The 15127-nt window shown below is 39.5% G+C and overlaps 2 protein-coding genes across 8 annotated transcripts in view; one reads left to right on the forward strand and one right to left on the reverse strand.

The window, feature by feature from the left end:
• Positions 1–15127, forward strand: part of LOC130884855 (fibroblast growth factor 14) — a 989760-nt gene that overhangs the window by 607846 nt on the left and 366787 nt on the right. The gene's annotated exons all lie outside the window — the stretch shown is intronic.
• Positions 1–15127, reverse strand: part of Itgbl1 (integrin subunit beta like 1) — a 199413-nt gene that overhangs the window by 104893 nt on the left and 79393 nt on the right. Inside the window, exon 3 of the mRNA XM_057786122.1 lies at positions 7530–7676. Within this exon, the coding sequence (XP_057642105.1) occupies positions 7530–7676 (147 nt within the window). The remainder of the gene's footprint in view (positions 1–7529; positions 7677–15127) is intronic.

Genomic DNA, 15127 nt, shown 5'->3' on the forward strand with positions numbered 1-15127 from the left:
AGAGTCATTTTACTGAAAGCAGCATTTTATTCAATAGTAACAAGTCAGGTGTCTTGCTCTAACAAATAGATTTCCATTTTGAATTGATCCTCATGGCAATTGACGTATGAAAGTTAACACTTTATGAGTTACCAGAATGGCCCTTATCTCTGAAAATTCAAAAGGCAATCAAGTCATCCATAGGAAATAAGTGTGTTAAAATAAATAGAGAAGTGTAAATGCTGCAAAAGCTCATAGCAAGGAAAGTTAACTGAGAGCTAGAGGTCAAAGAGAAGGTGTTGAGGCATAGATAAAAAACAAACAAACAGATAAATAAATAAATAAGATATAAAAACAAAGCCTCAGTTGTAATGATATTTTGTTTGTAGTATAACAGGTAAAGTTTGCCTGAATATCAGAGCTAAGCCACTAGTTAGTCATAGAGGTCAGGCAGTGGTGACACACACCTTTAATCCCAGCATTCAGGAGGCAGAGGCAGAGGGATCTCTGTGAGTTCAAGGCCACCCTGGGCTACAAGTGATTGATCCAGTCTAAAAGAGAAACAGATCCAGGTGGTGGTGGCTCCCATCTTTAACACCAGTACTGGAGAGTCACATGCCTTCTATCCCAGCACTAGAGAGGTGGACACAGGAAGGGATATGGTTTGGCAGAGTGAGGAATATAAGGCCAGAGGAGACAGGATCAAATGCAGTCTGAGGATTCATAGGGAAAATATCTCCCCTTCAGTCTGAGAAGTCAATAGAGGTAAAAAAAAGTCTCTGTTTGTCTGATCACTCAGCTTTCATGCCCTAATATCTGACTCTAGGTTTTTATTACTAAGAACAATTAGAATTCGTGCTACACTCAGTGGTTGAAGAACAAATAAATATGCCTGAAAAGTATCATCAAACAAACAAAATTACTAGACAGAAGCTTCTTAAAGCGATGTAGTTGATGTTAAAGGTCTCTAACATCTGTGTTTTTACAAGGACTACAAGACAAGCATCTAGATTAGGTAATTCTTGTTGCATGGAACATGAGCTAAAACTGGGGGAAATCGGTGCTAAGAAATTAATGATGAAGAAATGAAAGGTTACTATAGGATGGAACTATAATTGGATAAATAATGGCAGAGAGTTGAGAAAATACAGGCGTATTTGAGAGATTGCTGGGAAGCAGAACAGACAGCATTCAGTGGTCAGTTGAGTATAAAGCATGGAGGGGGTTTTGAGAGAAATCAAAAATGATATTGGGCCTGAGTGTAGGTATAGTAACTATTCTGTGCATGGAAACAGAGAAAAACATGGGCTTTCCATTCAGGTACAGTTACAGTCAAATACATTTTGATCCTATCTGGTTAAGAGTTGTTTAGATTGAGATCCCTTCTACTTCTCATCCCCAGATGCACATATTCACATAATCTCTTGTTCACAGGATAACTGTGAGTCTGAGTGAGAAATCCAGCAGCCTTTCCCTTCTGAAGGTTCTGCCGTACCTAGTGCATAAGAGGCTTTCAGGAAAGCATGAATCTTTCTTCTTCTCTATTTAAAACAATAGTGCATTAGTCATACTCCAAATATCTTTTCCAGAATCACCTTGTGTCTAAGGACCTTGACAGAATTCTTATTTTCATGCCTTCCACATGCTTCTGCTGCACAGATCATCTGCAATTTGCTACTATCTGTAAGAGGGCCTCCTCTCACAAAACCACAAATGAACAGTTATTTTGCAGATCTGACTTTGTTGTTTTGTACGTTGAGGGTACTCCTGTGAATCTGATTAAACTCAATTATCTTGTCCTACTTTTTCTGAAACCTATTTTAACTTATAAATATTACTTGAAATATAATGCTATAATTTCAGTACTGCTTCATTTAATTTCTTCTCTCATTATCACCTTTTTCTTTTATTTTCACATCTCTTCCTGCTGTCTCTTCCACCCACATATTTAGTCATTAAGCTTTCGTGTGACCTATTATGTTATTGCCAAAGTAATATAGGAGGCAATAAGATAAAGAAAATTAGGCAAATCAAGGACCAGAAAGAAAGCTGCAGATGATATAAATGTAAACCTCCATATTTTATAAATATACAGAACACACATATGAAATCAGAAACTATACGAGAGAAAAATATTCATAACAGATTCAAAGCAAGTGTTATACAAAAATGATGGGTTCTGCAAGTTGAGAAAGGTGTTAGGAAGAAGTAAATTTTTAAGTTATTGTCGATAAATAGAGAAAATTCCAATAAGTGAATGAAAACACCAAGAAGACTTGTGGTTACGAGGAAAAATGAATCGATAATTATGGTGCAAATAACAGAATAGTTAAGACTCTAATGAATTCGGATGAAAGGGTATAATGAATACATGTGGCAGAGTTGAAGAAAATTGGCTAAGGATTTTAGACTTTCTTGGAATACCAGAAGCCTGCCATGGTTTAGCAGCAGAGAATAGTTTGGTGAGAGATGTATACACATAAGTCATTTCCCCTCCAGAAAGATGGGCAGGAACTGCCACTGCCTCCCAAGTTTCATGACTCATCACTGATGTCTTCTACTGGCAGGCTCATTTCCATCCACATATGTGAACTATTCCTCACCAGAGTGAGAAGTCTCCAACAGCTTAGAGACTTCCTGTCTCATCATCCAGCAAAATTCACATCTGAGCCTCCAAGACATGGCAGATGGGAGCCCAAGCAGAAGTGCCAGACTCCTGTGTTCTTGCTGTGTCATCTAGATCTCACTCTTGGTTGTCAGTCAATCACACACTAGGACTGGTAGCTTTGTACTTGGTTATTTTAGTTCTAGCTTTTTCTGCTGCCTAACAAAGCTGGTTCTCTCTATGGTGACCAGACTTGAACACCAATCTTCATTCTGTTCTAAGGTACTGAGGCTTCACCTTGCTCTGCATATTGGTATAGAGGAAGCTTCTGAAGGTTTTGTTCTCAGTTCCTTCTAAATGTGCCTTTCAATTTATGCCCCACAATGGTTACCCTCTCTCCCTCTTTTATATACAAGTTGCTTCCAGAGAACCAAATTATAAGAAAAGACAAAACTACGAATGGAGATATCTTAGAGTTTATATCACTGTGATGAAACACAATGACCAAAAGTTTGAGAGGAAATGTTTTATGCAACTTACCATTACAGTTCATCATCAAAGGAGGTCAGCATAGGAAACTGGACCCAGGAGGTGATGCAGAGGTATAGAGGACTGCTGTTCACTGGCTTATCTCTCATGATTTGCTCACCTAGCTTTGTAAAGAACCCAGTATAAAAAAAAATAATACCTAGTACTGCCAGCCCAGGGATTGCATTGCTTGGTCTTACAGTCAGATCATTTTCTCAGCTGAGGTTACCTCCATTCCAGCATGTCAAAACTAGCCAGCACAGGAAAGCAATACAATCTGCAGTGGCTGATAATGAATTATTATTAAATTATGGTGGGAATTATTATTAGAGGAGAAGCAGGTGAGAACAAGATTGGCAAAGCAAAACAAAAGACTTAGACATCAAGACAAAATGTGATGGCAAGGATTACATGTAAATTTGAATGTAACTTTTCCTTTTGGCCTAGAAATCTCACTCCTGATATGAGATCTGATAATAAGATCTCCCAAAGAAGGAAAATGCAGATAGTCCAAATAACTCCATGAATTATTATTTATAATTTCCAAATAATAGAAGTTCTAAATGTCTAAGTATAGGAGTCAAATTGATTAAATGGCATTGCATAGAAAAACTGAGTACTAAGCTGTTGAGAAAAGAATAGAAACTCTCAGATACACAACTCTCATGACGAGTTGAGTGACAAATGCAGACTGCTAAATAGCATAGTGATCTTGCTGTCTCATATGTGAAAGATAAAAGAAAAACACTGGTACTGGAGCTCAGGGAATAAGGGTGTTTTCTCTACAAGCATGAGGGCCTGAGTTCAAACCCTCACATCTATGCAAAAAAAATAATAATAAAATAAACAGACAAAAGCTTTGTGTGTCTGCTCCCTCAGCACTAGAAGACAGAGAAAGGTGGTCCTAGGAGCTTGCTGGACAGACAAGTTAATTGGTTACCTTCCCAGTCAATGAAAGACCCTGTTAAGGCAATAAAATATCCAACATATTGCTTTGGGCTCTATATATCTGCATAGGCACCTTGCATACCCTGCTCTACAAAATACAACACTAACAAAATACTGAGAGAGAGCGGATGGCACAGAGGTATGAGGGAGTAGAAAGCCCAAAACAGCAAAGCTAGCTCCTTACAATGCTAATACTTCCCAGATGATAGCATTTCTCTCTTACTAAAGACTGTGATGAATCTCTGAATATGATTTCTGTACCTTGTTGACTTTGGACTCCTCCTCATACTCTATACCATAGTCTATTATAAATATTAAAGGGAAGAAAGGCTAACAAAAAAGGCCTAAAAGTAAAAGCAAACAAATGAATACGCTCAATTGTATTTCAAATGGGTTACAAGGGCACCCTATAAAGAATTTAAAAGGAAGTCAAGTAATTTATGAATATAGCTTTGACTAGACCCCTAAACTGAGCCATAGTTAGGGTGGGGCGAGGGTGGATGGGGTTGAATTGGAACCAAGTCCATTTTTGTTCCTGTACATTTATTTAGTATAGTTGTATCTATGAACACTTCTTTTAAAACAATTTTAGATGTAAGTAGTATAAAATTAGGCAAATAAGTAAATATTTTGATGCTGTGAGGAAGCATCACAGATGCCAAACTGAGCAACATTTCATTAAGAATATAAATAATTGGACAGTTGGTATGTTGATTCGATACAAAATGGCTCCCGAAAGGAGTGGCACTATTAGGAGGTAAGGTCTTGTTGGAGTGGGTGTGGCCTTGTTGGAGGAAATGTGTCACTATGGAGGTGGGGTAGAAATCTCTTATATGTTCAAGCCGTGCCCAGTGAGACAGTACATTTCCTGTTACCCTCTGATCAATATATAGCCAGTAACATGTCTGCCTGCATATTGCCATACACCCTGCAATGATGATATTGGAAAATTCACCTCAACTAAATGTTTTCTTTTATAAAAATTGCTGTGGTCACAGTGTCTTTTCACAGCAATATATATCCTAAGACATTGAGCATAGTGGCACATGCCTGTGACTCTAGTAGTAGAAGACAGTGGCAGGAAGATCATACTAAGTTTGAGTCTAATCAGGACTATAGCAAGAACTAACCCAGCCTGGGTTACACAATAAGTCCTTGTCTCAAAAAATGTAAAACAGCAACAACATTAACACACACACCCTAAAAGAAAAATAATAAAAAAGGAGGATGTAGTATAGGTATTTTTTGTTTGTACTTGTATAAAATTATCAGTACTATGAATCCAAAATCTATGGAAATAGTGAGGGTAAGGGAAAACAGAAAAGATTGCACAATAACCCCATCCCTAGATTAGATCTAGTGAGAAATAGTTGTTGCTATGAAAGACATCATTGAGACATTGACCACGTGGCATTAGAGCTGGCAATTTGCATTAAAGTATTTATCAATTTTACAAAAGAGGCTACAAATATCTTAAAATATACTTTCTACTTTATCAAATATGCTTTATCATTTATCAAGACTATTCTGCCCCAGGAACATTACTGCACACCCTTAATACCAGCTCTTGCAAAGCAAAGGCAGGCTGATCCCAAGGAAACTGAAACTAACCAGGTCTGTATAGCGAGTTCCAGACTACCCAAGGAGTAAGACTTTGTCTCAGGAGGAAAAAAGGACAATTCTGCATATTTTCTCTTTCATGTAATATTGATGCACCAAGTCATATTCCCTAAAACATCTTCAGATTCAGTAACATTTATTTATGTGTGTGTTTATGCATATACATGTGTGTGTGTGTGTTGGCAGATGATTATGAATTAAAGAAATTATACTGAAAGCAAAGCAAAGACTACAGTAAGCAGAGAACTGAAGAGACTGTCTTGAACACAGTCTGATCTAACTGCTCAGCCTGCTCATTCTGGCCTAATACATCCTAACACCCTTTGTTCTGTATACAGTCCTGATTCCATTAGCAAAACACCCTGACTGAGCTTAATCTACAGTAAGCAATTTGTCACAGCAGACTGTGGAAAAGTCCAAGCTCTGATTACAGAAGAGATCCACCAATAATGTAAGCTGCAGGTGTGGGATACTTGTGCAAATACTCAAAGGTTTGCCTTTATCATGTGGAACAAATCTTGTACCTCTGGCTTCGACCACCCAGATGGGCTCAGAACATACACCGAGTAAACTAAGAACAATAGACAAGCAGCTGCTCTTCATAGCTTGTTACGCACATTTGCATGCTGTGGGGTTACTGAAAAAGCTTTCTGACCTGCAGTACTTTCTCATCTGTTTGAATTTCTCCCTCTATTGCTAGTGTAGAGACAAGCCAAGGCCACAAAAACAGGATACCAAACAAGCTGACACCAAACAACTCTCTAAGCAATGAAGATGCTTTGTGCACTCACAGTCACTGAAAATAAATCTCTTTCTCTCAAAAAAAAAGTTCACAATACATATCAAAACAATTGAAACTGAACCTAGAGGGCAGCATGTGAGCACAGAAATTTTCATACTTTCATTTGAGTGCTCAGGTTTAATGCAGTGGAGAAAGAGGGACTTTGAGATCCATGTGGCACACTGAGGCAACTTAATTACAATTAGAGAATTAAACTATATGAAACTACCACTGCACTGTAAACTGCAACTGTTCTGTTTTGTGTGGTTTTGATAATTAATTTTAACAATTTTTTTGTAACTCTTAAGCAATATTTCTAAATACCTCCTATGAAATACACAAATATTTTGGAAAAAAACAAATGAAAAAAACACCCAAACCAAAAAACAAACAAACAAAAAACTTTGCTATCACTGTATCTTCAAGGTGGTTCATATCCAGTATCTGAAACTTCCGTCAAACTGAAAATTCCAGCTCCATTGCTGCTACGGTATAAACTTAAAGCACTTTTGCTCTCTAATATAAAATAAGTAAATCAGTCATGTACGTCTTAATCAACACTTTAATCCAGCACTCAACATCACTGCTCTCCATTTATACAAAATCTCACACAGCTTCATTTCTGGTGAATACCTTGTTTAAAGACTGCATCAGAAACAGCTGGAGACTATCAAGCCAGCAAGTCTCAACAAGATGACATTCTTTTCCTTAACAATTTATCTAAATTACATTTTAAAATGCATACTCAGAAGTGGTCTCATTCAGATGTTCATCATTTCTACATGTCTATAAAATTCCATTGAAATCCAAATTTTGATTAATTTTTTATTTTTTGAGATCTCTTTATTTTTTAAAACAATATTTTCTCATTTTACACACCAATCCCAGTTCCCTCTCCCTTCCCTCCTCCCAATCCTCCTACCTTCCCCATCCCATCCACTGCTCAGAGAGGGTAAGCCTTCCCATGGGGAATCAACAAAGAGTGGTACATTATTTTGAGGCAGGACCAGGCCTTGGTCCAAAGTTTGATTATTTTAATGAAGAACTGTACAAGGATGCAGCTCTTACCTGCATTGGAGCAGATGACATCTTGAGAGTTCCTGCACATCTGGTTGCTGATTTTTTTTGTCAGGTTACACTTGGTTGGGTACTGGCAAGCTTCTCCAGACCAGCCCACATCACACTTGCACTTGCCGCAGTCACAGGTACCATGGCCTGAGAGAGCAACAACAGTTAGTGAAACTCAGACTTTTTTTTAACCAAGGAAGGGTCTATCATAACAAGAACTCTTAAGAGTGGTGTTGCTTCTGCTATTTGCACTGGGCTCTCACTGGGACTCCTCTTGGATATCCTACCGTTGCCTTGTGGCCTAGAGATTCTGTAGCTTTGGATCTGCAGGACCATCTCCTTCACATGCTGTATCAGGTTGGGTTGGGCCAACTCACAGCCCTGGTTCTGAGCCTGGCTGGTAGCTGGGTTTGTCAGCCCACTAATTTTCCCTCATCTTCACCACAGTGCAAGCTCTCCAGCACTGACCCAGCTAGCTCACCTGATGTAGCCTGCAGTAACGGGTAGGACCAGTTCCTGCTCTCACTCCCTCAAGTGGCTTACCTGCACCCATACCACCAGGGCCAGTTCTACTGTGTTACTCAGAAAAGATGCAGATGCAGTGCCCACTCTCCTGAGTGCAGCAACTGGTGAGAGACAGGACCAGCTCTCCGGCCCTCATATCCCTGAGGCCAGCTCTCCCTCCTGCCACATATGGTGAAGGGATGGGGTAGGGTGTCTTTCTCTCACCCATGCCACCACATGGGCAGATGAGGGCAAGACCAGCAATCTTATGTTGATAGTCTTGGGACCGGTTCACCATCACCTCCACCACCACCACCCCTGCCAATAAGGTCATCTCTACTGTGCTGCCCAGGCAAGATGCAGGTTCTGCTCTCCTGGGTGCTGCAGCAGTTGAGGAGACAGCTTTCCTGCTATCTTAACCATGGGGCCAACTTTCCCACCTGCAGCAGGTGACAAGAAGCAAGAAATGAGGTGGGGGTGAAAGTCATTCGTGCACCCTCGGCCAGCTCATCTGCAATCCCATCAACAGGGTCAACTCTGCTGTGCTGCCCAGGAGAGGTGCAAGGCTCTCTCTACATAGTGCTGCTCTCCTGCTTTCATGACCTCAGAGCCAGCTCCCCTACCTGCCACCTATGGTGAAGGTCAGGGGTGTGCATTTCTCCCTTGCTCCTGCCCCCACATGGCAGATGTGGGGCAGGACCAGCTCTCCCACTCTCATGCTCTCTGGGATAGCTGGCCAGTGCAACCCCCTTTCCAAATGGGTCAGCTCTGCTGTGTTGCCCAGGCAAGGCTCAGGGCCTGATTTCAAGAATGCTGCAGCCAGTGAGAGGGCAGCCCTATCCTTATAACCTTTGGTGAGAACAGGAGTCATTAACATCAGCCCAGACATGGCCCTTGGCAGCAGCCCAGGCCAAGAGACATGGCCCCAGGTGGCAGGCAAGTCACCTACATCAGCTCTGTCTCCCGTCGACTCCTCAGATCTGCCTCTCTCCATAGGATATGAGTCATTCTGCCCATACCCCACCATACATTTGCTCACCATAATGGCACCTATCCAGCTGGCACCACAAAATATTGGGCAGGCCCATGATTTCTTCTACCCACCCAGGACAAGTGACCCCAGGTAGGCATGTGGGTATCTTTCACCCACCTAGTTCCAACCCTGATATTTGTTTTATACAAATATATATATAAAACAAAAATATATATTAATTACCACCACAGCTGAGTAGTATTCTAATATGTACACCTGTCAGAATGGCTAAAATCAAAAACACCAATGATAGCCCTTGCTGGAGAGGTTGTGGAGTAAGGGGCACACTCATCCATTGCTGGTGGGAATGCAAACTTGTGCAACCACTTTGGAAATCAGTGTGGCGATTTCTCAGGAAATTTGGGATCAACCTACCCCAAGATCCAGTAATACCACTCTTGGGAATATACCCAAGAGATGCCCTATCATATGACAAAAGTATCTGTTCAACTATGTTCATAGCAGCATTGTTTGTAATAGCCAGAACCTGGAAACAACCTAGATGCCCTTCAATGGAAGAATGGATGAAGAAAGTGTAGAATATATACATATTAGAGTACTACTCAGCGGTAAAAAACAATGACATCGTGAATTTTGCATGCAAATGGATGGAAATAGAAAACACTATCCTGAGTGAGGTATCCCAGACCCAAAAAGATGAAAAAGGGATGTACTCACTCATAATTGGTTTCTAGCCATAAATAAAGAACATTGAGCATATAATTTGTGATCGTAGAGAAGCTAAATAAGAAGGTGAACCCAAAGAAAAATGTATAGTCATCCGCCTGAATAGGGGAAGTAGACAAGATTTCATTCACTCTTAATCCAACTTTTTGAAGTACTCAAGTTTCTTTCAATTGATAAATAATCTTAGCATTGTATTGATCTTTAATGATACCAATATGTTAGGTAAACTGCATGCATTGCCACTTCTCTGAGTTCCATTTGAGCCATTTATGATGGTTAATCACAATAAAAAGGCAGTTCATATCAACAGCAAAAGATGTAGGATTTGCTTAGAAGCTAAATAACTATTCCATTAGTGATTGGCTGATTAAAGAATAAAACGACTACTTCATGATTCTTTTACATGGCATGGAATACCTTACATTCTAATTTGAAGATTGTGTGTGTGTGTTTGTGTTTGTGTGTGTGTGTGTGTCAGAGATAGTAAACATTTGATAGTTTTGTGAGACAAAGATTACAGAATTTTTTTAAAAAGATATTAAGGAATAGAGAGAAATAAAGGACACTTATACAGGATGGGAATAAATACTCCATGCTATAATAACCCCAAGGATCATCAGTGAAAATAAAGATCTAAGGAGTTTATTCCTCAAAGTGGCCCTGGGAAACCTAAGTTCTATTTGAGCATGATTGCTTGTCACATTTGTAAAAACAAATATTAGGATTTCATGCTTTTGTTCAATCCACAAAGTACAGAGATGCACCTCCAACCTTCTTTTGTCTCCCAGACATGTCATTAATTCCCATCATGATAATACACTTCTGTGAGTCACAGTATGACCCTTAATTCATGTGACCCAGAGCCAGGTTCACATTTCTGAGGTCTAAAGGAGGTTTTAGATAATCCATGGCCACATCAAGTCCTAGCCAGAAAAATAATCTCCAAGCCTGCTACGGAATGAGCAGTTTGGGTGTTTCTTTTCTAAAACTTCAATTCACATAACTCTGAAATTCGGTATTTAAATGAATAAACCAGCATACTTAAGAACAAGCTCATTGACCTTCTAGTAAGTTCTAAGAAGTCAAGGGAAAACAAACACACAAAACAAAATGTCAGAGAAAAACAAAACAAGACCCAGCCAATTCAGTGGGGACAACATGTGCAAGATTGCTTTCATTCTTTGCAGTCTCAGCCATGGTGAAGCCAGTCACAGTAAAATATGAAATCAGAACTTCAACCCCGAGAAAGAATTCTCAGACCTGGTCCTGTGGCTGAGCTAATGCTTTGCTCCTACAGTGATATAGAAAGGGTTATGTAAAAAATCGTCGTCACTGTCACTAGATTACTACTTCCTGATGAATTTTAGAAGGACAATGTGAAACTGCCCTCTCCCTGGACTTCTGGTGAGGTTCTTCAAAGGTATGGTAGTTTGAATAACTGATTCCCATAAGCTCATGGGGAGTGGTACTATTTAGAGAGAAGGGTTGTTGAAGTAGGTATGACCTTGTTGAAGAAAGTGTGTCACTGTGGGGTTTGAAGGCCTCACATATCCTCAAGCTTTATCCAGTGTGGTGGTTTGAAAGAAAATGGCCCCCAAATGAAGTGGTAATGTTAGGAGTTGTGGCCTTATTGGAAGAAGTACGTCACTGTGGGGGTAGACTTTAAGGTCTCTTTTGTTCAAGTTTCCTTCATTATGACTATCAGTTAACTTCCTATTGCCTGTAAGATGTAGGACTCTCAGCTACTCCAGAACCATGTCTGTCTTCACATCACCATGCTACCTGCCATGATGATGATGTATTTAACCTCTGAAACTGTAATCTGTCACTTCAATTAAATGTTTTTCTTATAAGAATTGCCATGATCATGGTGTCTTTCCACAACAATATAAACCCTAACTAAGACAGAAGTTGGTACCAGGGACTAGGGTATTATTGTGATAGGCCTGACCATATTGAAGGAATTTAGGCTTTGGGAGTTTAGGTTAGGAAAACAGTAGGATACTTTAAGCTCTGCCTATTGAGAAATACCAGTAGGAGCATGAAAGACAGTGGTGTTAAGAGTTATTTGAATTGTGGGGGGATGGCTTGAGATATTTCAGAGGAGAAAAATTTTAGCATGTTGCCTAGAGATCATTCTTGTGATATTTTAAAAAAGAATGTGGCTGCTTTTGCCCTTTTCCAAAGAGACTGCCTGAGTTTAAGTGAATAATTTTGGATTAATTCTGTTGGCAGAGAAAAATCTCAAAACAACATAGTATAGACTCTGTTATGTGGTTATCAGTGTCAACTCTAAGGGGATTTATAATGAAAAGGAACAAGCTGAGAAAGAAAAAATATAAAATGTACAATTTGAGGAGAAAAGGAGCAACAGGAAGAGGAATGAAGCTAAATCCTATGTTCAATGAGATAAAATTAAGAAATGAAATAAAGTGCAACTGCAGGGCAAGATCTCACCCAGCCAAGGAATTAAAGAAAGCTGAGAGCCTGGTGTTGTGGTGCATACCTTTAATCCCAGGACTTGGAAAGCAGAGGCTGCTAGATCTCTGAGTTTGAGGCCAGCTGGGTCTTAAGAGCAAGTTCCAGGACAACCAATCTTAGGCAGTGAAAGAAACCATAAAGAACAGAAGGGTGGTGAATATGTAATTAAATGAGGGGGCTTGTCCCAGCCCCAATAAACATCATCACTTGGCAGATTCAATCATATGGTTCTGGTTTTAGCAATAGAAGAAAGGGTTTATATAATCTCCCTCACTCACTAAATAAAGCTGCTAAGGTCAGTCATGTGTCATGTGTGCCCTTGAATTGAGATCTAGAGAAGCCATTGCATGAAACGGTGAGAGTGAAGCCTGTTTTACCTTGGAGGTCCCAAGATATTGGAGATGACAGAGATGGATGGAGATGGGATACCTTCCCAGGAAAGCTGCCAACAGGGAGTGTAACCAGCCCAAGAAACAAAAAGAAGAAAGGAGTGGGAATTCTGAAGAGAGTGTGATATCAGACATGAAGATGCAGAGTTTGGAATTTGCCCAGATAGGTTTTGGTCTTGCTTTGGTCCAGTATTTCCTCTCCCAGCTCTCATCCCTACATTTTAGAATAATAATGCATATCCTTTTGGAAGTATGTGATGTGGTTTATTATTAATTATTATTATTATTTTATAGGGGATTACAGTCATGGAATTGCATGAATCTCAGAAAAGCTTTTGAACTTTGGACTTTAAAACTTTGTTGAGACTGTGATATGCTGTGGGCTAATGCTCCTGTACCCTATAAAGATTTGTCACTCATGTTGGTTGACTACAATTCTGACTGGCCAGTAGACAGGCAGAAAGTATATGCAAGGAGACAGGTCTAGAAGTATTTGGGGAAGAGGAAAGACTTAGTCTGCAGTCACCACCCAGATACAGAGGAAGCAAGATGAGAATGCCTCACTAAGCAAAGTGCCAAACCACATGACTAAATGTAGATAAGAATTATGGGTTAATTTAAGTTGTAAAAGCTAGCTAATAATAAGCCTGAGCTAATAAGCCAAACAGTTTATAATGAATATAAGCTTCTGTGTGTTTCTTTGAGATTGAATAGCTGCCATATCAGGTGATACAGAAACTTCCATCTACAGTGATAGACTATAGGAATTTTTGATGTTGAACTAAATGCATATTGCATTATGATATAGTTATAAGATTATAGGTGCCAAAGAGTAGAATATGGTATTTTGAATGTAATTGGGCTCCATAAGCTCATGAGCAGTGGTACTATTAGGAGGTGTGGCTTTGTAGGAGCAGGTATGGCATTGTTGAAGGAAGTGTGTCACTGTGAAGACATGTTGGGAGCTGTAGATCCCTGGCCCCCTTTCTTTCCTTGCCTCAGACCCTTTGCCTGCTGGACTGAACTGAGCAAAACACTTGTGCCTGCAGCTGCTCTGAGCACAAGACCTTGATGGCAGCCTGGTGGGCGGGCATCTGAAAGATCCTGAGAGCTGGGTGTGGCTAAGGAAACTTTCTATGAGCATAATTACTTGGTGTTGGCATTCTTATATCAAGAATGATCCATGTCCATGTCTCTCTCTGTGCCTGTCTATGTGTTTTTAAGTCTCCAGGCTTACTTAGTTCCTGGGTCAAATACCACTCCTCTAGTGACACTGGAGCTACAGGACCATCAGTTTTAAAGGACCTTTTAGCTTTTTCCAGGGATGGGCTTTGAGGTTTCATATATGCTCAAGTCATACCTTGTGTCTCACTTCCTGTTGCCTGCAAGTCAAAATATAGCTCCTTCTCCACTCTCTGCTCCTTCTCCAGCACCATGTCTGCCTGAATGCTGCCATGTCCAGCCATAATAATAATAGACCAAATCTCTAAAATTGTAAGCCTTCAATTAAATATTTTCCTTTATAAGAGTTGTTATGGTCATGGTGTCTTTTCACAGCAATAGAAACCTTAAGATGGAAGGCATCAGAGAGCAATACAGAAATTGGATGCTTTTATATGTACAATAACTGCTTCCAAGTGAAAATAAAAATGCTTTCAGTATTGAAAATATTTTTAAAGTAATTTGACATTGGTACATACCAATAAAATTATTATACTTTCCTCTGCTGAACAGAAGGAGGTAAAATGAGGAAAGGGTAGCACTTTTCTCTCTATCAAATCTTCTATCTTGTAAATAAATAAAATATCAAGGTATATATCACAAGGATTATGTTTACTAAAAAGCAAATCTACCAAACATAAGCCCAGGACTATGAACAACCCTTCTGTGGCTTAGGACCCATGAGACAGTGGGATTGAGGCACCACAAAGGAGGCTCTAGAGAAGTACATCATAAGTAAACATGTGAGGATTGTTAAGAAAAGGAAACAAAACAGCATGAAAACTAAGCACAGAAAAGGCTGAAATCTACATTAAAAAATTTTTTTTCATTTGTAACTGCATTGTGGTGCATAAGATGTTGACAATAGAGGAGGCTGGATGAAAGGTGTACAAGAATCTGAACTGTGTTTTCAGCTTCTCTGGGAATCTAATGTTATCGCAGATATCATTGTATAAAAACATAAACACTCTTTGCAATAAACCTATTTTCTAGCTGCAACCCTTAGAACTAACTTTAACTAAAATGCAGGGTTTATTAGGTAATATATACTACACAGTGTGAATTTGGAGTTTATTGATATGTACTGTATAAAAGGGCATTGAATAGTAGTTGCTACACATATTAATTTAAATTAATTTAAAAATTAAGTCAACAAAGGACTTATTTCAAGAGGGGTCATTTACTCCAGGAGGGCGAAAGGAGGATCTTCAGACTGAGGAAGCTAATGAAACATATAAGACCAAGGAAGGTCATGAATATTACAAAACTCACAAGTTGCATTT

The sequence above is a fragment of the Chionomys nivalis genome, chromosome 12 (genome assembly GCF_950005125.1).
Source record: "Chionomys nivalis chromosome 12, mChiNiv1.1, whole genome shotgun sequence".
NCBI classification, from domain to species: Eukaryota; Metazoa; Chordata; class Mammalia; order Rodentia; family Cricetidae; genus Chionomys; species Chionomys nivalis.